We start from the raw sequence: 26,867 nt of genomic DNA on the forward strand, positions 1-26,867 counted from the left end.
GACAAACGAACTTTACCGGCTTGATAACTTTAGAGTACGTGTATGAATAAGGGGGTAAGTCTTTGAATCCTCCACTATATATAGTCAGTTGCCTATTCAGACGATTCATAAATACCCAGTTATTGAAACCGACTAGGTCTTTTTGTCCAGTACTGACACAATTCAAATATTACGATGATCACATGCACATAGTTGTAATGATCACTTTCATTTTTGCTGTTGTAAGTTGTAATGATACAGCCACCATCAGATATATCGGAGTGTCGATTTGCTCAAAAATATCTTAACATAATCAAATTTAATATTGTCTTCGGTTACCGCGATAGTTACTCATGAAATAAAACTATGGAAACGGATTAAATCGCGTATAATGAATTTACAATTCATCCCGACGTTTCGAACACTTTACAGCGTTCGTGGTCAACGGGTGACTGATCGTCGGGATGAATTGTAAATTCATTATACGCGATTTAATCCGTTTCCATAGTTTCATTTCATGATAATCAAATATCTTGACAAAAGTAGCGCGTTCAGATATTTGCAAGCGCCTTATCTTAGATATATCTAACGATTTCCAGCCAATGTCTCTATATAGTGTGTCGTAGTATAGACATTAGGGTAGAACTGAGTCAGTTGGCCCGCCCTGGTAAAATGATGCGCACGATCCAGGGTCAGTTTGGTGGTCGCCGCAAATAAACGACCAGCCCGAGTGCGCCGAGTAGCGCTGTGATGAGGTACACGTCCCAATTGGACACCGCGTCGCCGGCGATGGCGGCTGCGAAGGGGGTCACCCAGACGGACTGGAAAAGAACGGGAAAATAAAGTAATTACAAGAAATCCTTTCAAAATTCAAGTGTAGTTCGACGACCGGTCTGGCTCAATCGGTAGTGACCCTGCCTCCTGAGCCGCGGTCCCAGGTTCGAATCCCGGTAAGGGCATTTATTTGTGTGATGAGCACAGATATTTGTTCCTGAGTCATGGATGTTTTCTATGTACTATATAAGTATGTATTTATCTATTTAAGTATGTATATCGTCGCTTAGCACCCCTAGTACAAGCTTTGCTTAGTTTGGGGCTAAGTTGATCTGTGTAAGGTGTCCCCCAATATTTATCTTATACTTTTAAACGAGCAATTCTTGTATATTTATTTATTTATTTATATATATATTTATTTACACTGACGATCTCGGAAACCGCTCTAACGATTTCGCAGAAATTTGTTATGTGGGGGTTTTTGGGGGTGAAAAATCGGTCTAACTTATCCTTAGGTCCCGGAAAACGCGAATTTTCGAGTTTTCATGCGTTTTTCTTCGCGCGCCATCTCGTGTGCAGTAGTTGTACTGTTAAGACAGAATTCTTTCGGTCGATGTAAGTACTATTTATTGCAAACACTAGATGGCGACACAGGTCAAGGCTAAAACGAATAGAAAATACACTATTTGAGTTTTTGTGGCGAAATGCGCGCCATCTCGTGTGGAGTAGTTGTGTTGTTAAGGCTGAGAATTCTTTCGCTCGATGTAGGTACTATTCATTTTTGAACTAGATGGCGACACATGTCAAGGATACGAAACAGAACCGAGCGAAGCTCGGTTGCCCAGATATTTTATTTATTTAGTTGGGCAATTATTATGAAAGTTGTCCACCCCACTTTTTTTGTAACATGGGTATTTTTTACGCTATTCATACTTCAGAATCGAGAGCTCTTTCAATTCTTTTTTTTTTTCTTTTTTTTTTATCTAGCCTATAATGGTGTCCCACTGCTGGGCAAAGGCCTCTCCCCTTAACCTCCATGACTCCCGGTTTAGTGCCTCTTCCGGCCAGTTGGTAAGGAAGGTGTCTAGGTCATCCCTCCATCTTCTTCTGGGCCTGCCGCGTCCGCGCTCTATTTGTGGCATCCACTTGGTGGCTACACTAGCCCATCTGTGAGGATGCATGCGGCAGACGTGACCAGCCCAGTCCCATTTGAGCCTGGCAGTCCTCTCGCCGACGTCGGCAATGCGGGTTTTTGAACGCAGCGTGGTGTTCCGGATACGATCGGTCCTCTTCACACCTAGAATACTACGCTCAATAGCCCGTTGGCAAACCTTCAATTTGGACTTCTGACTCTCTGTAAGTGACCACGTTTGAGCACCGTAAGTCAGGACGGGCAGGATACACGTGTCGACGAGTTTTCGCTTCAGTGACAATGGAAGGTTACCCTTCATTAGTTCTTTCATGGACCAGTAGCTCTTCCAGGCATTTCTTATAGGAGGAGGCAATTCTTATAGGAGAAAAAAAAAGAGAAGATTTCCATACATTTTTTCGAACATTCCATTCCGTTACCGCCAGACAAAATGTATGAAAAAATGGTAACGGAATGGGAAAAAACCTTGGGACACTTTTTTTCTCCTATTAGGATTGAAAGAGCTCGCGATTCTGAGTGGAAAACACATAAAAAAATCCAAATCCAAAAAAAAAGTGGGGTGGACAACTTTGAAAAAAATGGCCCAGTTTTCAAAATTATAATGATAAATAACAGATAAGGTACAGCAGGGCAAATCTCGACTGGGCGACAATTATTGTAACTGATCCATTTTTTCCCATTACTACCTACACTATTGAGTTCCACATGTATCCACGGAACACGCGTGCCATATATATATAATCAGTGGACACCCTAATATTAATAATACGAACATTGTAAAACATGGAAAAAATGAATCAGTTGCACTTGTCCCCCAGTCGAAATTGTCCCGCTGTACTTTACTTTTTTGCACAAATGCAAAGTAGGTAATCTAGCGTCGGGAGAAGTGTCGGCCGCTAGGTCGTAACAGCGCTTGGCTAGATGCAGGTCTTGAGTGAGACCTAGACCTCTCTATTTGTTAAACGATAATATGATGTCACTTACGAAGAGACGTACTTACATTACTCATATTTGTACAAATTTTAGTCTACGGCCGATAGTAGAAATATCAACCGCTAAGACTGCTAAGAAATACCACATTTTTTAAGATGATATAGCTAGTAAAAATTCGAGCATCAGACAAATGCCAACAGCTAAGAACACGAAGACATACCACATAATTGAAGACTATCCAAGCCTAGTGTAAAGAAATTTCTAATTCAAGATAATTTTACTTACATTAGCCAGTTTCGTGATAGCAGCCTCAGCGTTAAGTCGAGCTAAAGCTAGCGCAGTGGGTAATCTAGCGTCAGGCGAAGTGTCGGCCGCTAGCTCGTAACAACGCTTGTCTAGATGCAGGTCTTGAGTAGAGTAGACCTCTCTCATGCATATTGGTGATATTTTGATGTCACTAGAGATACTTACATTAGTCATCTTTGCAGCCGCTTAAGGATAAAACTAGTAAGAATCCGAACATCAAGCAAATTTCAACGGCTAAGCACACGAAGTCATACCACATTTTTAAAGGTGATCCAACCCTATTATAAAGAAGTTTTTAATTCTAGATTATTTTACTTACATTAGCCAGTTTTGTAATAGCCGCTTCAGCGTTAAGTCGAGCTAAAGCCAGCGCAGTGGGTAATCTAGCGTCAGGCGAAGTGTCGGCCGCTAGGTCGTAACAACGCTTGGCTAGATGCAGGTCTTGAGTGAGACCTAGGCCTCGCTCGTGCATGTAACCTAGGTTGAAGGTGGCTTGGGCGTTGTGGAGTTGCTCTGATGCTATCCTGTGACAATAGAAATAAAAAATAATTAATAAGGGTAAGTCAATTTTACATCGAGATTGTATTGTGCAAAACGCTGAACTTTTACCAGACGCTTGAAAGTCTCTCTAAGTTGCCTTATTTATCTACGGCCGGCGGAAATGATCTGGCGATGATGATTATTCCTAACAGTATTTTCTAATACATATATAAAAGTCGGCCTTGAGAATATAAGGAAAGTTGGTGGTTTTTTTTCTTTTTAAGATACTACGTCGGTGGCAAACAAGCATACGGCCCGCCTGGTGTAAAGCGGTCACCGTAACCTATGGACGCCTGCAACTCAAACAGTGTCACATGCGCGTTGCCACCCTATTAGAAACTTGTACATTCCATTCTTGTTTATTTACCTTGTAAAAATGGGCTAAGGGACGAACTAGCAAACATACAGATCTTAAATATCGATACTAACTACACTATCCCATAATTCCTTGAGGAAATTAGGAAGGTTTGGCGCCTCTAGGCTTTCGCTCTTTAAAGGTACGAGCCAGCGCAGGAAATTAGCCTAAATTTCCGTCATCGTGTTGCTAATCGTCTCATATTCTGCCAGTCTGAAGTTCGGGTGGGTATTCTGTACCTAAAGTATTTTTTATAAGTACCTGTAGTGATGAGCAGCGGCCTTATTTATCTACGGCCGGCGGAAATGATCTGGCAATGATGATTATTCCTAACAGGATTTTCTAACACATACATAAAAGTCGGCCTTGAGAATATAAGGAAAGTTGGTGTTTTTTTTACCTTGTAATGGAAAGATGGGCTAAGGGACGAACTAGCAAACATACAGATCTTAAATATCGATACTAACTACACTATCCCATAATTCCTTGAAGAAATTAGAAAGGTTTGGCGGCTCTAGGCTTTCGCTCTATAAAGGTACGAGCCAGAGCAGGAAATTAGCCTAAATTTCCGTCATCGTGTTGCTAATCGTCTCATATTCTGCCAGTCTGAAGTTCGGGTGGGTATTCTGTACCTAAAGTATTTTTAGGGTTCCGTAGTCAACTAGGAACCCTTATAGTTTCGCCATGTCTGTCTGTCCGTCCGTCCGCGGATAATCTCAGTAACCGTAAGCACTACAAAGCTGAAATTTGGTACCAATATGCATATCAGTCACGCCAACAAAGTGCAAAAATAAAAAATGGAAAAAAATGTTTTATTAGGGTACCCCCCCCCCTACATGTAAAGTGGGGGCTGTTATTTTTTTTCATTCCAACCCCAACGTGTGATATATTATTGGATAGGTATTTAAAAATGAATAAGGGTTTACTAAAATCGTTTTTTTATAATATTTTCGGAAATAATCGCTCCTAAAGGAAAAAAAAGTGCGTCCCCCCCCCTTAACTTTTGATCCATATGTTTAAAAAATATGGAAAAAATCACAAAAGTAGAACTTTATAAAGACTTTGTAGGAAAATTGTTTTGAACTTGATAGGTTTAGTAGTTTTTGAGAAAAATAAGGAAACTACGGAACCCTACACTGAGCGTGCGTGCGGAACCCTACCTGTAGTGATGAGCAGCGGCCTCCAAGTCCTGGTGCGTGCCCTGGCCGTAGTAATGGTAGTCGCCGAGCTTGACGCGCGCTGCGGAGTAGCCCTGCGCGGCGGCGCGGCCCCACAGCTGCAGGGCGCGGCGGTAGCGCTCCTCTTCGGGGAACAAGCTTACTTCGCCTGAGGATAACAAGGTTTATATGAGATATTATTTTTTATACCACGTCGGTGGAAAACAGGCATACAGCCCGCCTGATGGAAGGCGGTCACCGTAACCTATGGACGCCTGCAACTCAAGGGGTGTTACATGCGCGTTGCCAACTAGAAACCTGTACACTCCTTTTTTGAAGAACCCCATACTGTAGATCATCGGGAATACCTCGGCACCGGTATCGATGTCAAGTAGGAAGGCAGCATTGGAAATGGCGAGTTTATACCCTCGCTCTGCAAGGAACAGATATTGCAGCAATGAGGAGTCGCAGAATTGGAGCAGGAATGTTATTCCAACATCTTGTTGCGCCATAGCGCAAACTCCCTGATATGTGTTTATGAGTTTGCATCACTAAGAAGGATACATGTACTTATCGATATGAAGCAGGAAGGCAGCATTGCTCATGGCGAGTTCATACCCTCGCTCTGCAAGGGACAGGTATTGACAAGTCGGAATCTCACGTGCGCCTGGCGGAGGAAAGTTATTCCAACATCTTGTTGCGCTTAGCAAAAACTCTTACTCGCATCGGAAACGTCTGTTTTTAAGGACTTACAACACAGTATACTCACCGATATCAAGCAGGAAGGCAGCATTGGACATGGCGAGTTCATACCCTCGCTCAGCAAGGGACAGGTATTGCAGCAATGAGGAGTCGGAGTCTCGGGCGCGCCAGGCCGCGTGCGCTAACATCAGGCGGGAGCCCCACGCGCCACGCTCGCATACGTTCTTGAAAAGCTAGTGGAATTAAAGAGGCATGTTACTGTTTGTTTATGTAAATGGTCAACACTTTGGTACTGTGGACATCATGGATTTAAACAAGAGTAAACAAGTGTATGCAACTTGGACGGACGCATCTTGGGTTCTTCAGGAAAAAAACATCATCATCACATAAGCCCTTTATCACACACTACTGAGCATAGGCCTCTCTTTTAGTAATTACGCCACTTAGAAACAAAATTAAAATTTAAAGACACACTTCTCTAATGTGCATGCGAGAGTGAGAGAGTATTATAACAAAGTAACAGGTGTACAAGACTTAAGTTTTAAATTCTGTGATTACTGTAATAAGTACAAACCTCAACGGCTGTGGTACAGGATCGCAAAACACCCAATCCTTGAGCGTGAGTATGTGCTAAATGGTACAAGGCCAATACATGTCCCGATTGGGAAGCCAAAGAGAAATACTTGTTGGCTTGTTTGAAGTCGCGTCGGACGCCGATGCCGCCTGTAAAGAAAACAAAGTTGTGCCTTTGAAAGGTTAGGTCTTGCTGACATATGACATTACACAGTCAAATCAAACAAATGACTTAGAGATTGATGTCTGGGAGAAATTTAGTACAATTTAGTCTGATGTTAGAGACTGGATTACAAAAACCTTTTAGATATTTGTTTATATGTATTTGTCCCTTTCTATCACACCAATACGTCGGAAAGGGACAAACGAACTTTATCTGCTTGATAACTTTAGTGTACCTGAGCATTTTCAGAAATTAGGATCCCCCAATGAGCGATTTTTTTTTGTTAACAAAAATTTACTCACTGTCAGTTTTGTGACAATAATTAAGCATGAAATTTCTATAAAAATATTGTTTTTGTGTTAATTACATAAACTTTAAGCAATAATCTACATTCAGAATGTGAAAAAGTAAATTTTTAGACAAATTTTATGCTTAATTGTCGTCACAAAACTGACGGAGAGTTAATTTTTGTTAACAACTTACGCTAATTGGGGTGTCCCAAATTCTGAAAATGCCTACCTTTATGAATATGGAGGTTAATATTTATAGGAGATGTTTACAGAAGTCTTACAGAAACCTTTATAGGACTTAACCTAACAGAAAGTACGTACTGAAATACATGAAGCCGAGATGCAGTTGTCCTTCGACCCACCCCTGGTTGGCGGCCATGGTGAAGAATTTCAGCGCAGCCGCCGTGTCTTTTGGCACTCCTCGGCCCTGTATAGCACCGTTTAACACTAATTAATATTCGAATATTTCGTCATATAGTAAATAAAAGTACTAGTTCATATAGAGTAGTTATGATTTCGTTTCGTAATCAACAAAATCTTTATGATTTCACTGCTGCTACTAGTAATAGTAATGGAACTTGGTGTGTCAATATCTAATAGTAAAGTCTACCTGTAAGTACATAATGCCCAGCCCGCTTTGCCCGACCGGATTGTTCTGTTCGGCGGCTTTGCGGAAATATCTCAACGCTGTCTCATTGTCCGCCTTGATGCCGTCACCGCCTTCTAGATAGATCTGAAACCACATTCAAAGTTATAATTTTACATACATAATACAACGTGTTTTTATTGATTCCCGTTTATTTTTAAGAGCAGGCTTCTTTAGGTGATAACACATTTCTCTAAGAAACTAGTGTCTTAACTCATACTGTTATCGAGTTATCTAAAAAACAAATATGAGTGACAACACACTTCTCTAAGAAACTAGTGTCTTAACTCGTACTGTTATCGAGTTATCTAAAAAACAAATATAATGGCTCAATATGTGTAGAACCTACGGGCTTTATGACTGCTTAGTATTATTTATTTATTATAACATGTGACGTCAATTACTTGACACTAACTTGAATGTTATTCTTAAGGGTCTCTCACACTGATTATTAAATTATTATGTATGAAAACGATGAAAACCTTTTTTTTTATTAAACTAAAAGTGATATACCGGGTGGTTTCTGATAATCAGAGATCGGACGGATTTGCGACATTCTTAGTGACTTACGTCTTTTACTAATGAATTTTAGTATGAGATGACGCACGAAAATCCGATCTCTGCTGATAATGAACTAACGACGTGTCGAATTAACGGAAAACAAAAAAAACAAGGTGTATATGTTTTGCATGGGAGGGTTTTCCTCTTTTCTTCATAAAAGTGTTACCTTTCCAAGGAAAGCGTTGGCCACGGCATTTCCCGCCTTGGCCGCTTGCAAGAAGTAGTGCAGCGCTTTATTGACGTCCAGCGTCACGCCGCGACCGCCTTGGAAGTGCAGTTGTCCCAGACCGACCTGTTTAACAAAATAAAATAATAATAATAATAATAATAACTTCCAACTTTCAAAACAATAACCCATGACCTTAGCTCCCATCGCAGCACAAAAGTGCTGCACTGCAATAGTCTTTGCACCTGGCGGGGACCATCTCCGGGTGTATCATATTGTGCGCTCGGGGATGGTATCCGCCACGTGTATCCCTTGCCTTTAGATTAAAATGTCTAAAAGGGCCTCTGTGATGTTGGCTTTGGCCCCACGCATGCCTCCCAAAGGTCCGGGACCCCATGGTCCCGAGATATGGAAAAGACAAATAATAATAATAATAATAAAAAAAAAAAAAAAAAAAAATGACGCTGTCAACTACAAACATGTTTTGCTAATCTCTCTTAATTTTTTTTGGATATTTTGTATTTACATGTTGATTTTTGAGTTACTTTTTATGGAAACCAGAACCCAAGTCAGTTCTACATGTGACCAAACTTGTATTGGGTATATTTCATAAAAATTATCGACATGTACGACAAGACAAATATCACGGAATGATCACAAGAAGCAAAACACGCGGACAATCAGCGGTTCTACAAAGCGCACGCCCACCACCCTCGCCCGCCTCGTCCGTCTCCTCGCAACCGCCGTCGAGCGACGAGTTCGCTACCGCGGCCGACACCAGCGAGTCGAGCGACGAGAGCGGGCCGCCGCCGCCGCCGCCACGACCACCAGCGCGACGAGGGCGGCCACCGCTGCCGGCACGCTTGGGGCCTGCGGGACATCCTGCCCCGCCCACGGCTCCCGCTGCCGGTGGTGTAGTGCGCCGCATGAGATGGTCTCAGTTGATGAACGAGAATGTCATGCGAGCGTACTATGGGGCTACAGAGGGGGGAACTAGGCTGTCCGCGTATCGTTCAAGAATGCTGCTTCTGTTTCAGACGCTTGAACCCACCACCACCGTATCGGAGCAGCGACTGTCGGATCAGGTGCGTGTCATTCAGCGGTCAAAGCGGTTGGATGACGCCACACTTGATCGGCTTCGCCAGGAGGCTCTCGCTACTCGCGCGGACCCCGCCTCGGGGCGGGATTTGCCCGCCATGTCGCCGGACCCGGTGCCCGAACCCGACCTGGCACCGGAGGCGCCGCGGGTTGATTCCGGTAACGACGGCGGGGACTTCGCGAGTCAGAGCGAGAGTGAGCCTGCCAATGAGCAACTGAGGAGGTCTTTGGAAGAGGCGATTACGCAGTATCGCTCCACAAACAACCCTAGGCCACGATTACCACGTCTGCCCATGAATAGACGCAATCTAGCGCTAATAGGAGCCTTAAATGCTTTACTAGATCCATATATGCGGACTAGTAAAGATCTAGATGATACACACTCGATCATGTACTGCGGGGCCATCGCGGCGTGCCGTGTTGCTCGAGTCAAGTTTCCGGACGCTGACCGTGCAACTAGGACCGCCGGAGGTGTCCCTGCATGGCAAGTACGGATCGAGCGTCGTATCAACTCGTTTAGGACTCTCATTGCAAAGCTGATCTGCTTCAGAGGGGTAATAATCGCCCCCGAGTAATGCGCTTTGTGAACCAGGCGTTCGCGGGGACGGGCATCAGGCCCCGCGACTATTTGGCCAATGTCACAGAGCGCATCGACTTCCTGAAGCAGAAAGTCTATGCATGGGCAAGCCGTATTCGCCGCTACAGAAAGCGTGTGGACCGATTCCAGCAGAATCGTCTTTTTCAAAGCGACCAAAGGAAAGTATACCGAAGGTGGGAGGAAACCGACCCTCGTGTGTCCGACGTGCGGCTGCCGGATGCTACTGCCATGTCTGATTTCTGGCGTAGCATCTGGTCGGTGCCCGTTGAGCACACGGAGGGCGAGTGGATGGCCGTTGTCGAACGTGAGTGCGAGAACATCGAGCCTATGGGGGCTATCACCATCAGCCCCGACGACGTAAGTTGTGCTACCCGTACGGCCCAGAACTGGAAAAGTCCTGGACCGGACGGATTGCACAACTTCTGGCTAAAATGGTTTCGATGCTCGCACTCGCGTTTGGCAACGCAATTTCAACAAGCCCTCGATCTTGGTTCTCTCCCACCTTCCCTAACAACTGGTGTTACTTTCCTGCTCTATAAGTCCGGTAGTACCACGGAAGCAAAAAACTACAGACCCATTACGTGCTTGCCTACACTTTACAAGCTCCTTACATCCATTTTGAGAGCAAAAATTAACGCGCATATTGTCGCTAACAACATTCTGGCTCCCGCTCAAAATGGATGTAGGGTTGGGTCCCGTGGTACTAAAGAGCTCCTCCTCATAGACATGACCATCTGCCAACAAGTTCGGCGGAACAGGGGAGCCATCTCGGCCGCTTGGATTGACTATAAGAAGGCCTATGATTCGGTGCCTCATTCATGGCTGGGAAGGGTATTGGAGCTGTATAAACTTGATGCAGCTTTAATATCCTTCCTGGCTGCATGTATGAGGCAGTGGACCACAGTCCTTCGTCAACCAGGAGGCAGGGATGACCCCCCTGGCCCGCAGGACTTCATAAGGATTAAGCGAGGAATATTCCAGGGTGACAGTTTGAGTCCATTATGGTTCTGCCTAGCTCTGAATCCCCTCAGCACGCTGCTGAAGGATTCTGGGCTAGGTTGCCGGCTTCGGAGAGAGGGTGAAGTCATCTCTCACCTTCTGTACATGGACGATCTCAAACTATTTGCACCGAACGCCCAAGACCTGATGGTGCTATTGAAAACCACAGAAGTTTTCAGTACCGCCATCAGAATGGAGTTTGGTGTCGATAAGTGTGCGGTTATGCATGTACAGCGGGGGAGGTTGTAAATTCAGAAAATTTACAACTTTCTGAGACGATGTCGTTCAGATCTATCTCTGAATCAGAAACCTATAAGTACCTTGGTATGTCACAGTCGTTGGGTATTGAGGATGTTGGCATTAGACGGTCGGTGAAGGAGCGCTTTTTCAGTCGGCTCACAAAAGTCCTTAACAGTCTTTTGTCAGGAGGCAACAAAGTGCGCGCCTTTAACGCCTGGGTAATGCCTCTACTCACATACTCCTTTGGCATACTACGGTGGACCCAGACTGAGCTGGACGCCCTGGATCGGAGGGTCCGTTCACTGCTTACCACACATCGTATGTTACACCCGCGCTCGTCTGTTATGAGATTGTACATCCCACGGAAGTGCGGAGGTCGAGGCTTCCTAAACGCCAAAGATCTCCACAACCGTGAGGTGTACAATCTCAGGAATTACTTCCTTAACAACGAGTGTGGGATGCATCGTGATGTGGTGGCAGTTGACGGAAACCTCACGCCGCTCTCCTTGGCGAAAGAGAACTGGCGCAAACCTGTGGTACTAAGTACTGCGGACCGCAAGGCGGTATGGGAGAGCAAGCAGCTACACGGGCGGTTCTACAAGGCCCTCACGGGACCCGATGTAGACCTGCTCGCATCGGTGAACTGGTTACGATTTGGGGACCTCTTCGGAGAAACCGAGGGTTTTGCCTGTGCAATTGCGGACGAAGTTATGATGACGAACAACTACCGGAAATATATCCTGAAGGACGGTACGGTCGACATTTGTCGGGCATGCCGCCGTCCCGGAGAGTCACTCAGGCATATCATTTCCGGTTGTTCTCATCTTGCTAACGGCGAGTACCTGCACAGACATAATCTCGTAGCCAGGATTATTCACCAGCAACTTGCTCTTCAATACGGCCTTGTGGACCGCGAAGTACCGTACTACAAGTACTTGCCTGCGCCAGTTCTTGAAAATGGTCGTGCCACGCTCTATTGGGATCGATCTATTATCACTGACAGGACTATTGTAGCCAATAAGCCTGACATTGTGATAATAGATCGACCGCAACGCCGGGCCGTGCTCGTTGACATCACCATCCCCCATGATGAGAATCTCGTGAAAGCCGAGAAGGACAAAGTCCAGTAAGTACCTAGACTTGGCTCACGAGATATCCGCTATGTGGGATGTTGATTCAACGATCATTGTTCCGATAGTCGTTTCAGCGAACGGTCTCATAGCGAAGAGTCTCGATCAACATCTTAAGAGACTCTCGCTAGGTGGCTGGATCAAGGGCCAGATGCAGAAGGCGGTGATCTTGGACACGGCGCGGATAGTCCGACGGTTCCTCTCTCTGCAGCCCTAACCACCGGCAGCTTGGGCCCTGCCCCGCTGCTGGGGGCACCCTAGGTTAGGCTTTTTATAATGTGTTTATATGTTTTTTATATTGTTTTGTATGTGTTTTTGTATTTTACTTTTATATTCATATTATAAAAAGCTTAACCTAAGAAGCAAAATAAATAAAGGAAATAATAATAAAATACTTTATTGCACACTACAGAAGAAAAGAAACATAATTCAGAACAGATACAACGTGGTAGGTAACAACAGGCGGTCTTATCGCTAAAACAGCGGTCTCTTACAGACAACCTTCAGATAGTCGAGTGGCGATCGGAATAAAATTTACGGGTGGTGCAAAAAAGAATAGCAGAAGGCTAGTACCTAAATGTACAATATAATAAAATACATATACTACAAATATAAAAACTATGATAGACTACATATACTAATAAATACAACAATATATGAGATATAACTATGGAGACCATTTCAACGACATGAAATTTCTTGGAAAACAGAAAGTTTATGAAGTAGACAAATAATGATCCTTCAACATTTTTTTAAAAATGGGTAATGAAGTTGCACGTCTAATATTAATGGGCAGATTATTCCACAGTCGAACCGCACGAAAACTGAAAGAGTTGTTGTAGAATTTTGAAGTGGAAGGAGGTGGGACAAGCAGCAGATTTTGCGCACATCTAAGGGAAGAAAGAAACTTAAAACGGGATTTGAGATAACAAGGAGTATTAGGGTGAAACAAGGTGGCATACAAGAGAGAAAGAATATGAGTATTGCGTCGGAGACGAATAGGTAACCACTTGAGCTGTGCTCGAAAACTAGAAATGTGGTCAAATTTGCGCAACCCAAATATAAATCGAATGCAAACGTTTTGGAGTCGTTCAAGTTTGTTCAACTGCTCTTCGGTGATATCTACATAGCAAGTGTCAGCGTAGTCCAAGATGGGCAGAAGGAGAGACTGGGCAAGCGCAATTTTAGTAGTCAAAGGCAGAAAGTTACGGACTCGACGTAAAGAACCAACAGTAGCAAAAATCCTTCTGCTCACCTCGCTGATCTGCGGAATCCAGGATAGAGTACGATCAATAATTACGCCCAAATTTTTAACCTGATTTGAAAAGGGAATCGATACTCCATCGAACAAAACACCAGGGAGGTTTTCAAAATCAACTCTTGCTATGGTTCTTGGGCTGCCAATTATAATGACTTGAGTTTTAGATGGGTTAACCTTCAAACCATAGCAAGAGCTCCATTTCGATATACGTTCCAAATCAGCGTTAGTGGAATGAATAAGATGAGGTAAATCGTCTGGCAGGCCTTGGGAGTAAATTTGAAGGTCGTCGGCATAGAGGTGATAAGAAGAAAGAAGATTGGAAGTAATAGAATTTATAAAAATTGAAAATAGTAAAGGAGACAGAACGCCTCCTTGCGGGACGCCAGCAAGCGTACTGCACCAAGATGAAGAGGGAGAGTTATCTACTTTAACCCGTTGCCGTCGACCAACCAAGTAGCTACGAAACCACTCAATAGTTGACGTAGAAACGTTTAGTGACCGTAAGATACCCAGCAGGATATCGAAGTCAACGGTGTTGAAAGCGTTGCTAAAATCAAGCAACGTCAGCACCGTTAACCTGCGGTTATCCATGCCAGATCGGATATCGTCGGTAATCTTAACTAGGGCGGTGGTCGTGCTGTGCCCGGAACGAAACCCTGACTGGAAAGGATTTAGGAGAGAGTTCCTATTAAGGAATGAAGTCAATTGCAGCTGCACAAGGCGCTCTAAAACTTTAGAGAGGAAAGGGAGAATGGAGATAGGCCTGAAATCAGAGAAGGACGATGGATTGGACTTTTTGGGAATGGGAGTAATATTCGCGTCCTTCCAGGAATTAGGGAACCGTTGTGAAAAAATTGAGTCATTAAAGATGTTGGTAATAATGGGAAGAAGGAGGTCAAGTAGAGGAAGTATCATATTCCGGCCCACACAGTCGACGCCAGTAGCACTCGAGGTAATAGACAGGATGCTCTTTTCGACGTCACTTTCAGAGAATTGTGAAACAGAAAAGGGAAGAAAATCAGGAATAGGCAAGGAAGAAAGGTAACTGAGAGTTGCAGACTTTATTGGACCGTCAAAGACAGTGGAAGATGAGAAATGTAGGTTTAGATTATCTAAGTTAAGGTCGTTGGGTAAGGGACAATTAACAGATTTACCGACACCAAAAGCCTTTAGACATTTCCATATTTTGGCTGGTTGACCATCTACCACCGACTTATGTATATGGCGACGCTGAGCATCACGACAAACGGTACTGCAATGATTCCTCAATTGGAGATATCTTGACTTGTTCCTGTCAGAAGCGTTCAGTCTAAACTTGGATTTCGCCCGATTCTTTTTATCGATCAACGCCCTGATTTCGTCAGTCAGCCAGGGAGCAGGAAGATGCCTTAATTTGATTGGGCGAATGGGAGCATGGACGTCGTAAAGCTGGATCAGCAGGGAATTGAAGAGCGCAACTTTCTCGTCCACGGTGCTGGCGTCAGTAATCACACTCCAATCCGTATTTAAGGCATCCTCGCGAAGTGCCTCGACCTTAATCCTTTTAAAATTGCGTTGCATAATAATTTTGGGTTTGGCTTTGGGGGGACGAATTTTATACGACAGACAAAGTAAATCATGATATGAGAAAGCGTCAGCAGAGTGTTGACTATATTTCCCAACTAACGAAGGAGAGGAGACCATGGTGATATCTAGAAGAGAGGGGGCACAATTAGGAAAGTGATGAGTCGCACCAGAAGGTAAAATAGATAGATTACATGCATCGGCCAAGGACATAAGAGACTTAGATCGGAAATCGTTTTTGAGGAGACAGGTGTTAAAATCACCCATAATTATGTGATGATTATAGGAGGGCATAAGGTCTTCAAGTACCTTTTCGAAAGAAGAAAAATAGTCAATATGAATAGAAGGAGAATAAAAAACTCCGAGAAGAACCTTAGAGTTTGAAATATTTAGCTCAAGGAAGAGGTACTCGGCAGCATTGGAAGAAGAAACAGACGAACAAACGATAGAGTAGGCAATATGAGATCGAAGATAAATAGCGACACCACCTCCTCCACGGCCTGTCCGATCATTGCGAAGCAAGTGAAATCCTGGTAGAGAATAAGAGGTCGAAGGGAGGCATGGTTTAAACCAAGATTCTGAAATAAGGACAGCGTGGATTTCAGATAAGTCGAAGGAAGTTAAAAGGTCATTATAATGGGCTGGGATACTCTGTGCATTAATATGTATAATGTTAAAGTTTTTTGGGACATCTTCAAGTTGTCTAATAAGAACATCACGAAGAGAAGGAGGGAGACTGTAGAAGCTTTCATCGTTGTTGCTTGATGTACAAGACGAAAAATGTGCAAAAGAGCCATCACTAGAAAAACTACTATCCAAGGTCATAAATAAATAAAAATATGATAGATATATATAAATATGTATGTATGTATATAAAATAAAATAAAAAGATGTGTTGGTAAATACCAACTACGCCAATCTACTATCCACCAGCAGTTAATTGTAAAGATAACTCATAAACAAAAAAAAAGATAATTACATGTTTACAGAGTTTGCATTTACACCAAAGAATGTTTACACCCTAAGATATAAAACAGAAAACTAAGTGTCAAAACAATTGAATTTAAAACGCGTGCATGACTCACAATAACAAAAAGAAATTTGCGTATAACGAAACGTAACAGACGTAAAATGGTAAAAATAGACTGACAAAATTAAAAAGTTATAGGGTGTTGACAGCTGTCATGTCACTCACGTCACAATGTATAATACTTCACGTAAATAAGAGAACAACCCACTAAAGTTACATAAAATAAAAGATAAGTTAAGCAAATACAAAGTGGGTAGCAAGAGCAAGATATGTATGGACTATTATACTACTAAATTGAGAAGGCAAAGTATAAACAACACAACGATAGTCCTACAAAGATCTGGTTCAAGAAAACGCGTCTAAATTAAAACTTCTTTGGGGCCTTCCTGGACCTTCTAGACTGCTCCTGGGTCGCACCGGATCCCGAAGGTGGAGGTCCCACAGTACGGCCTGCGTCAGCCGCTGGGAACATTTCGACTTCGGCCACGGATGTCACGCAGTGGCGCTTGTCTGCCGCATCAAGCACGTACACGTTCCCATCGCGGGTCCAGCACCGCCGGACACCAAGACGCTCCCGAGCAGCCATGAAGACCTCATGCCGAGGCTTAGTGAGGAACTCTGACAGAGTCACCCCGGAACCCTTGAAGCATTTCTTCTCAAACCAAACAGAGTTTCGCACTGCCAAATCACTGAATTTAACCAGAATGCATCTATTAATATTTTTGCGAGGCTGGCCTAACCGATGACACCGCTTCACATCATTTGCTGTAAGCTTATCCTCGAGGTGCGCATTTAGAACTTCAACTAGGCTCGCAGTTGATTCCTCCTCGGCCTCGGGTACACCATGCAGCAGGAGCATTTTTCGCCTAGAGCGCATCTCCTGCTGGTCCATCTGCGCACTCAGGAGCTGGATTTGATTTTGCATGGTTTCTAAGGTCAACTTGACAAATAATTTAAATGAGTGGAATTCAGCTGACAGCGAAGCAACTGTGGGGTTGCTCGGGGCCGCCTTCTCAATCTGTTCCTCGAAACCAGCCATCCGTGTATTGAAGTTTTCAGTCATCTGGGCCATAGATTGCTTCAGAGAATCCATTTTGACAGCACTTTGAGGTTAAGTTTGTGAAAGTGAGAGAAAAATATTGTTTTAGTGAATAGAAATTGTGACAAACTGCTGGTAGGTAAAATTATCTAAATATTCATATGTTTATGTAAAATTTAGTCCAAAAATATAAGTTAATTATTAAAATCAATAAATAGATCAGCTGAGATGATGTTGTCACTTTTTATTCACCTACCCGAAAAAATGGAAACCGGTAATACCTGGCGTGAAGCAGAAAGTGTGCTTTGACAATCGCGTGACACAGTGAGTGCAGTGTGCCCGTCCTATCAGCGCGCGCGCAGCGGGCGGAGCGGTGAGCGGCGCGGTTAGTCAGCGGAGTTTAGCCGTCGCGTGAACTCCTATATGCCTGAAGAGGGGCCTCCGAATTGGCCCGAAACATGTCGCAGCAATAGCGATATAGTAACGTGAGTACAACCGTAGATTCATTAATTATTTATACGAATCTGTTTTGATGAAGTGGTTGAGACAATCCTACGCGACATGTGGAGCCCACATCACTATAAGATACAATATTTCAATGGGTAGAAAGATGATAATTATTCGTTAATGCTCGGTAATTAACTTGATTTTGGTCTTCAGAATCTCGAGGTTTTTAACTTCGTAAGGCCCACCATAGTTAGTTTTCCCATTTTGAATTTGAACCTTATTCTATAAATAAATTGGTAAGATTTTAGTTTGTCTCAAAAATCAATGTAACGATGGAAACTCTAATTTATTCAGTTCATGGAAGGTTCAAATTAGATTGCACGTCTATGTACATTGTAAAGTACATTGGGCCTTACGGGGTTAAAACAAATTTAAATTCGATCCAATTTACATTTTCTTATGACTACCTGAGCTTGCACGTCTCCCTTTTCAGCCAACAACTGGTAGTATTCGATGAGGTCGGAGTCTAGAGCCCCGCCGCCGCCCGCGCCTCGGCCTCGTCCAGCAGGCGCGTGCGCTGGATGGACGGGCCTCCGTTCAAGGTCACCCCACTCGCCACTGTGGACAAGCAATGCGTATTTAGTAGGGTTTACAACATATCGTCACTACTTTTAAAAAATCTCGTATCTCACGCTGTTCCTCAAAGTTAAAACGCAGTAAGTCTATATGCATTCCATACATACTTACTACAATTTTCTTTTCATTGACAGACGAAGATACAAGTTTTTTTAAAAGTAGTGACGATATACTCTGTCAAACAGGTCTGTCAGTAAATAAGAACTAAGAAAACTATAGGTATCATTTTCTCTAGCACCCTAAAGAAGAGGATGCATATAGTTTTCTTTGTTCTTATTTACTGACAGACTTGTTTGACAGAGTTTAGTCAATTTATTGTTTGAATACGTCACATACACGAGAGTAGTTGTATAATTAGTAGAGGCAAAGAGGATCGAGTATTATAGAGAGTTACTGTCGAAGTAAAATGTGTAATCACAGTGCGTAGACTGCCATCTCTTGACACAGGCTTAAAACTTTTGAACCTCAGTTTTGACAATTTGGCCCATATTCTTACCTTGATATGTTTTAAAATGTCAAATATTAATATTAACGCCATCTAGCTAAGCGTACCCCAAAGGTGTAATGCCATCTAGGCCACCGTACCTTTTTGTGTATAGTACTGAGGTACGTTTTTTTTCTTAGATTTTATCTTTCTGTACGGAGTTATATATGTCTTTGGTAGAGGATATTGCACTTGTCCAACCAAGAGCGAGTATGCGATGAGCTATGGATAATTGCACCTACGCGCAATTGTACCTACTTTCTTTGTAATTTTCTCCGACCGACCTTAGTCTGGGATCGGTCTGAAAACCAGCGCCGGGCATCTTGTCCGGCACACGCTGAGACCGAAACCCTTTGCCCAATACAAAAAAATTATCTCTTTACTCACTATATTAATAGATATAACTCATCTGTAATAGTTTTTAATAATTGCATGTATTTTGTTGTAACTGTATGTATAAGGCAATAAACCTTTACCTTATTCTTAAACCTTTCTTATAATAATTAATCAGTCGCTGAGCACTGAATTATAAATTGCTTGATCTGTGTCGCTGTGTTGTGTTAGTTGTGTGTATTCGCTGCGTTGTGTTGTGTCTTTTATTTAAGGTCAGTTGCACCAAGCCTTTTATGGTTGCATGACTTCGGCTTGTTACACAGATTGACTGAATCCCACGGTAGGCTCAAGAAGGCCTGTGTAAGCAATAGTTTTAAGTGTTTAATAGGCTACTAGACTCATATCGAATTGGGCACAATAAATGATTGCCTTCTGTAGTATTTAACATAAAACAACAATATTTATAGATTTTGGGTATTAAAAAGTGTATAATGACTGACGTATTTTCGATTAAAAATGTGTGTAATCTTTTATTTATTTTGGCCACCGAAAACGCTGTCAGCGATGTAGTGACGTCATCGAATTCGAACCTTACTGCATGTCAAAACTAGGGATGTCACGAATGTCGCATGTGTCACATTCGCGAATGCGAATGCGAATATTCAGAATGCGAATGTGCGAATGCGAATATCGCTGAATTTCATAAAAAAACAAAATAAAAACCAAGCAATCACCAACAACCCGCTAGGTAAAAAAATTAAAATGCTTACTATTGGTCAAAATGCCAAGTACGAAGTAGTACGAACTTCACGCCGTACGAATTTGACCTATCTGCACATGCGCGAGTCGACAGTCGACAAGTAGAGTCAGAAAATGTTGTTTTCGAATAGAATGACCCGATGCACAGATAATCTATAGATTAACTTTCGCCTGATTACGTAAAAGTATATTTTAAAAATATTTTTTGCTGTTTTTAAGTTACAATAAAATATAGTAATATTTTATTTCGGTTAATTGGACAGTACTTAATCATATACCTTTAGCAGCGACCTTCATGTACAGATTTTGTTGTTGTTGTATGGGAAGTGCCATAGACATCTGCTGTGTGATGCTGATGTGTTTGCGTTTGATGGAACTGGCCCTAAATTGTATAGTAAATATTTTCGGTCATTTTAAGAAAGGTGAGTACAAACGCATCCTACCTTTAGCAGCGACCTTCATGTACAGATCCATGGCCTTCTGACAGGAGCTGGGCACCGTGACGCCCGCCCAGTAACGGTACGCGAGCGCCATCTGCGCGTAGTCACTGTTCCCGAGCGCGCCTATAGTGTAGTGGACTAGCGCCTTCGCTTGCGACACCGGGACTGCGATACCGGTTGCGTACAGGAAGCCCATGCCCTTAAAAAAAGGTATTACATACACTTTAATATAATATTGAGTTGGGCGGGACATGTTGCTAAGCAGAGTGATGGTAGGTGGACTAATGTTAACGGAATGGTGGCCGGTTAAAGATGTAAGAAGCGCCTGGCAACTTGGCTCGTTGGGTGGACGACATCCGGAAAATTGCGGGTCACAACTGAATGGGACTAGCTCAGGGGGCCGATTTTTGAATCTCACGGCGTTCGAATTCAGAAAATTGTCACAAAAATAATAGGCAATTCACCGTTTTCAACCGGTATTTTAGTGACAGTGAGACTCAAAAATCAACCCCCAGGACAGGGATAAATGGCGTACTAGAACAGAGGTATATGATCAGCAGTGGACAATAAAGAGCGGACATGATGATCATGGTAATATTGATATAAATTTGTCGCAGCATGACAGCTGCGGATGATGGAATGTCAAGATATAGTCTACGAAAATAGTCTATGCTTGAGTGTTTGATTGCGATACAGCGTCCGTTATTTATATGACCCGAACAGCTGTTAAATGGATTAGTTCCTGGCTGGTTATGATGACATTAACGACAGTCGTGGTGAGTTGGCATCCTGAGAGGAACCAGCAGTCAGATTTGAATTGGAAAGTATCGCAGTCAACTGCACTGCATTCCTTTAATAGTTATTTGTTTAAATATTTTTTTGGTATATTTCTTTAATGAGGTTCGAGAATAGAATCTAGTTTTTTCTACATTTGAAATAACACAAAACTTTTCCCCTTAATAGCGAGGAAACTACAACACAAAATGCGTTTAGATATTTTATAGGTAAATCATCTTTATTACTAGTTCACCTGTATGAAAGCAGTTAAGATCAAGGTCAAAATTAAATGGATAAAATGTTTTTACTGGTTTATTTCGACCAACTGGGATTTTTGGTATACAATTTAGGAAATAAATCTAAACACAGAATAGATATTTTATAGGCATTTTTACCTAGTCTCAGTATGAAGAGATTGAATTTGAAGAACTGTTTTGATTTTGTTATTAAATTTACACTTTAATTTTATAGGACAGGCAACTGAAGATGATATGTGAGTGTGCACGGGAAAACGTCCCACTTTATCGATTGCTATAAAGCCGCTTTGTCAGTTTATTCATATAAAGATACAAGTAAATCTCGCCTTAATGGAAACCGACAAAAGTCGGACGTTTTACTAAACACACTCACATATTTTGAAATGTTTCGTAAATAAAAATTAGAGTTACAGAGGGTCAATTGCACCACCGGTTTAACCCATATCCCACAGTCGGCTTCAACGACACCCACGGGAAGAAAGAGGGTGATGAAATTCTTAACCCATCACCACACGGGGTCATCTTTACATTTATTAAATAAAAATAAACTTACAGCATGAGCATCAGCATTGCCTTCCCCAACCAGCTCCTCAAAGATACCCCGAGCCTTGTCCAAATCTAGCTCAACTCCCTCTCCGAACAGATAGCTCCAAGCTAACTTGATCTTAGCCGGGGCGTAGCCCATGTCAGCAGCCTCTTTAACTTGGAGGATGGAGGCACGAAGGTCGGGCGAACGGCGGTTCAGCTTCGCGAGGGCTGCGTCGTAGAGCTCTTTAGCTGTGGCATTAAAAGAAAAGTATTTATTACCTTTAAGTATTTTAGAACAAGAAGCAGTTTTGGAGCTCTAAGGCCCTCAGCATACCGCGTCGTAATGGCTCAGCCACGACACTGGTCTAAGCGCTACAGCGGCGGTACATTGGAGTGAGTACATTCGCACGTATGGCTGCCGCTCACCGCTGTCGCGCTTAGACCAATGTCGTGGCTGAGCCGTAAAGCACTGGCCCCCCCCAAAAAACAAGTAAGCGATGAGCTATAAATCGCTCATTTTCTCTAAAAAATATACGCGATTTTTAGGGTTCCGTAGTCAACTAGGAACCCTTATAGTTTCGCCATGTCTGTCTGTCCGTCCGTCCGTCCGTCCGCGGATAATCTCAGTAACCGTAAGTACTAGAAAGCTGAAATTTGGTACCAATATGTATATCAATCACACCAACAAAGTGCAAAAATAAAAAATGGAAAAAAATGTTTTATTAGGGTACCCCCCCCCCTACATGTAAAGTGGGGGCTTAGATTTTTTTTCATTCCAACCCCAACGTGTGATATATTGTTGGATAGGTATTTAAAAATGAAAATGGGTTTACTAAGATCGTTTTTTGATAATATTAATAGTTTCGGAAATAATCGCTTCTAAAGGAAAAGAAAGTGCGTCCCCCCCCTCTAACTTTTGAACCCTACGTTCAAAAAATATAAAAAAAAATCACAATAGAACTTTATAAAAACTTTCTAGGAAAATTGTTTTGAACTTGATAGGTTGAGTAGTTTTTGAGAAAAATACGGAAAACTACGGAACCCTACACTGAGCGTGGCCCGACACGCTCTTGGCCGGTTTTTTATTAGTTTATTAGTTCATCGGGGTGGGACCAGCGCCTAAGCTGGCAACTATTTAATTCGACAGTATGTACAATACAAATATTATGTATGTGGTTATTCAGGCAGTTACAACAATTTTGGCAAAATTATTTAATTTTAGGACATTCTTTACCTTCTTTTAGCTCTGGTGTCAGTTCCGGTACCTCTTCTTCAGGCAGAGGTGGCAATGTGTCAAGAAGGTCCTGGGGATTGTCATCTGGTTTCTAAAAGTAAAGAAAATAATATTCTATAATCGTGCATGATCTTTTTAGCTCGTATTGTTTAAAAAACAATAGCCAACTATATTTTTTCATCACACTCGCACGCTAAATGTACTATTGCACGCCAGAGGAGCGGGAGTTACAGAAAAAAAGTGTCCCTAGGGAATTAAGAAATTTCTAGTACCATATCGTCATCATCACTACTTTGAAAAAATCTCGTATCTCACGCTGCTCCTCAAAGTTAAAACGCAGTAAGTCTATATGCATTCCATACATACTTACTACAATTGTTTTTTCATTGACAGACGAAGATACAAGTTTTTTTAAAAGTAGTGATGATATTTAACATTTTTTTTTATCTTTTGCATATTTCTTATATGCAGGTGTGATGAAAAACATTGTGTGTAACTTGGGGCATAAGAATATTGCAAACTCGAGTCTTTAATATTCAAATTCCTCCCCACATTGCACAATGACAATGTACTATAACTGTTCACAGTAAGCCATGTCAAACAATAACAATGAAGTGTATTGATAAATCCATACTAATATTATAAATGGGAAAGTGTGTGTGTCTGTTTGTTTGTACGTCTTTCACGGCAAAACGGAGCGACGAACTGACGTGATTTTTTTTAGTTGATATAGTTGAAGGGATGGAAAGTGACATAGGCTACTTTTTGTCTCTTTCTAACGCGAGCGAAGCCGCAGGTACTAGTTCTACATAAGCCGAGACACTTACCAGATCACCCCCTTCAGATTCCTCATCTTTCAAATCTCCGAGCCAAGTTCCTTCTGTATGCCGTAGAAGGCTCTTCTTCAGCATTTTGAGAGAAAACTCCATCTGCTTTAGTTGATTATCTGTAATAGATTATCATTTATAGCCAAAATGAACAGATACGAGTTAATGAGAGCCATACAAATTTACATACAACAATCAACATACAATCACGCCTGTATCCCATAAATGGGTAGGCAGAACACATGAAACTACTAAAGCTTCAGTGCCACTCTTGGCAAATAAGGGGTTGAAAGAAAACGAAACTGTGACATTGCAGTGACAGGTTGCCAGCCTCTCACCTACGCCACAATTTAACCCATATCCCACAGTCGCCTTCTACGACACCCACGGGAAGAAAGGGGGTGGTGAAATTCTTAACCCGTCACCACACAGGCACAAACACAAATTTATGTTAATATAAATGACATAAAAAAATTGAAACTAATTCCAAAATCAGTCATACAGGATTAAGTACATGACCCACAATTTTTAATGAGTTAAATAATACATATAATGCATATATCTAATCTATTTCACCAATTTTTTAAATAAAAAATGTTGTTAAGATGAAAACTTAAGTGAATAAGTTATGAGAGCTCGCATAGAGCCAAGTTTCTAACTCTACAAGCACAAACTTCACAAACTCTACATCCTTAGTCCCAAAGTCCTGCTACTTTTTTTTTCATATAATAATTACCACAGTATCAAAACTATGATAGTCTGTTCGGAAAGTTAAGAGTCATGGCATGTATTGACTTCACTTTCTGACCAGGCAGGCAATTATGGTGGCGCGAAAATGATATAAAACATCTGTCCCTATTGATATTTTATAGTCTATTGCGCGACCATGCTCCCCGTGCAGACTCTAAACTATTATACATCTTAAAAATTATATTATGATAATGATATCTATATAAAAAAGTTTAGTTAGTTATAATATTCTAACATTATTATTTGTTGGTAAATAACATGGTGAACTATGAAAAATCCCAGTATTTTATATATTAAATCTTTATGGTACTAACTGAAGTACAGTAATAAAACCTCTCACAGGGCATTAAGCGAATACATTACCAAGTGCTGAAACATCATAAAATGAATTTTGTTTTAAATTACCAAGCATTTATTACTAGTGGTAAGTATGGCATTTTAACTATTCTAAGCACATGTATTATTATCAAAGATAATAGACTATCATAGAGAATGATTGTCAACTGAAATTTATAGGCACAATCATTTCCTGCAATCTCTTGACACTTGATTAAAAAAATCTAGAACCTCAGTATTGACAGTTTGATCCATATCCTCTACCTGATATGTGCTGTAATTGTTAAATATTAATTGGTGACGCCATTTAACCGATTCTCTATTAAATACAAGCATAAATTTGTTGTTCCAAGGCATTCTTAAGTTCATAGATAGTTGATCTTATATGGAGTTATATATATCTTTGTTAGTTTGCAATGAGTAGTCAATGGACCCTACTTCTACATCCTATGTATTCATACCCTAGTTGCAGCATTTTGGCAATATCAAATTATAGAATAGTTTTACAATGTTTACCTTCAGTCAATTCATCTTCTTTGGGCAAGTCTTGGGTCTTCCGTATAGCTTCAGCATACTCATGTAACGTTATAATTTCCTTGTTCAGCCCTTTGATGTATTCCTGCTCGAAATCCAGAGGCTCTGACTCAGCGCGATCTTCCTCAGTCTGTTCTTTATCCTTGTCATTTTTCTTCTTGCTCTCCGGCCCAAGCAACTCCGCCGCCGACACGATTATACACAAACATATTATAAACACCTTAATCCCCCTCATTGTTTACTAAACAGGCACAGACTATCTCATTAGTTCTAGACTTACGTGTCCCAAAATAATCTGTCAATTAGTACATTTCTAACACTGATTGTATACATTTAAATTGAAAGTAATTGTTACGAAATACCATTAGCGAAGGTACACGTGTACCGATTTTAGTGAATACGCAAACTGTAAAGATTTACTCGTAGAATTTTGCTGTAAAAATAATTTCTGGAATAAATCCATTCACAGCACAGCACATCTGTCAACTTGGCAGCCATCAAACTTTTACGTTTCAGCTTACGAAGAATACGAAGATTGACATTCCCTTTTCTTTGTTGACACTATGTGTATTAAGCTTCCTACCGTTATTTGAAGCCTATTTTATTATATTTGAGAGAGCAATCCTGTTAACAGATGACGTAGCGGTTCAAATATTAGCTGACAGTAGTCGCCATTATCCCCACCACCAGTTTTACCTTTCCAGTTTTATCCCCTCACCACCGGGCGGTAGCGCCTGCGGGCGCCGTTTGCCTCATTGGCGTTCTGTTCTTCGGAGCGTACGGTTCACTACAAAAAATTCTTAGAATTTCTGAGATTCTTAGAATTTTTTGTAAGTAAAAAATATGTAATATTTTACAAAATATTTCATATTTTAACGGTTTTACCGTTCGATTATAAATAATAAAACGTGACGGACATTCCTTGTCCGTCGCAATATTTTTAGATAAGCTGACATTTCGAGCGCAGCGAAGGCGTCGCGGTAAGTAAGCGACGAGCATTTGTTTTACTTTATTTGCAGTGAATCGGTTCGCCATAAGCACGGATCAGGTCATTGAGAATTGAGACAGTTTAAATTAGACCACGATTTCATAAATTGTTCGTTAATTATAAAAAGAAAGACGCATCTTTGTCGTCATAATTTATAAGTTGTTAAGTGGTCGCGGTCTCATTCCTGAATGAGCATATTTTGCAGAAATGTCTGTTTGAGCGGTTGCTAAGTAATTAAACTTTTTGCACAAGCCTGCGCAAGGATAAAGTGCATCCTATTAGGA

General features: G+C 41.8%; 1 protein-coding gene across 1 annotated transcript; it reads right to left on the reverse strand.

Annotated features, from left to right (window-relative positions):
- On the reverse strand, positions 1 to 26,081 carry LOC125232749 (protein sel-1 homolog 1). Its single transcript, XM_048138515.1, is given in 15 exon segments — positions 1 to 800; positions 3,462 to 3,666; positions 5,198 to 5,363; positions 5,964 to 6,129; positions 6,471 to 6,619; positions 7,244 to 7,349; positions 7,533 to 7,655; positions 8,296 to 8,421; positions 18,168 to 18,250; positions 18,253 to 18,318; positions 20,356 to 20,551; positions 21,940 to 22,163; positions 23,149 to 23,239; positions 23,976 to 24,094; positions 25,578 to 26,081. Coding segments are annotated over 15 exon segments (2,202 nt in total). The 5' UTR covers positions 25,831 to 26,081; the 3' UTR covers positions 1 to 671.
- Between the last annotated feature and the right edge of the window lie 786 nt (positions 26,082 to 26,867).

The sequence above is a fragment of the Leguminivora glycinivorella genome, chromosome 13 (assembly GCF_023078275.1).
Source record: "Leguminivora glycinivorella isolate SPB_JAAS2020 chromosome 13, LegGlyc_1.1, whole genome shotgun sequence".
Classification (NCBI taxonomy): Eukaryota; Metazoa; Arthropoda; class Insecta; order Lepidoptera; family Tortricidae; genus Leguminivora; species Leguminivora glycinivorella.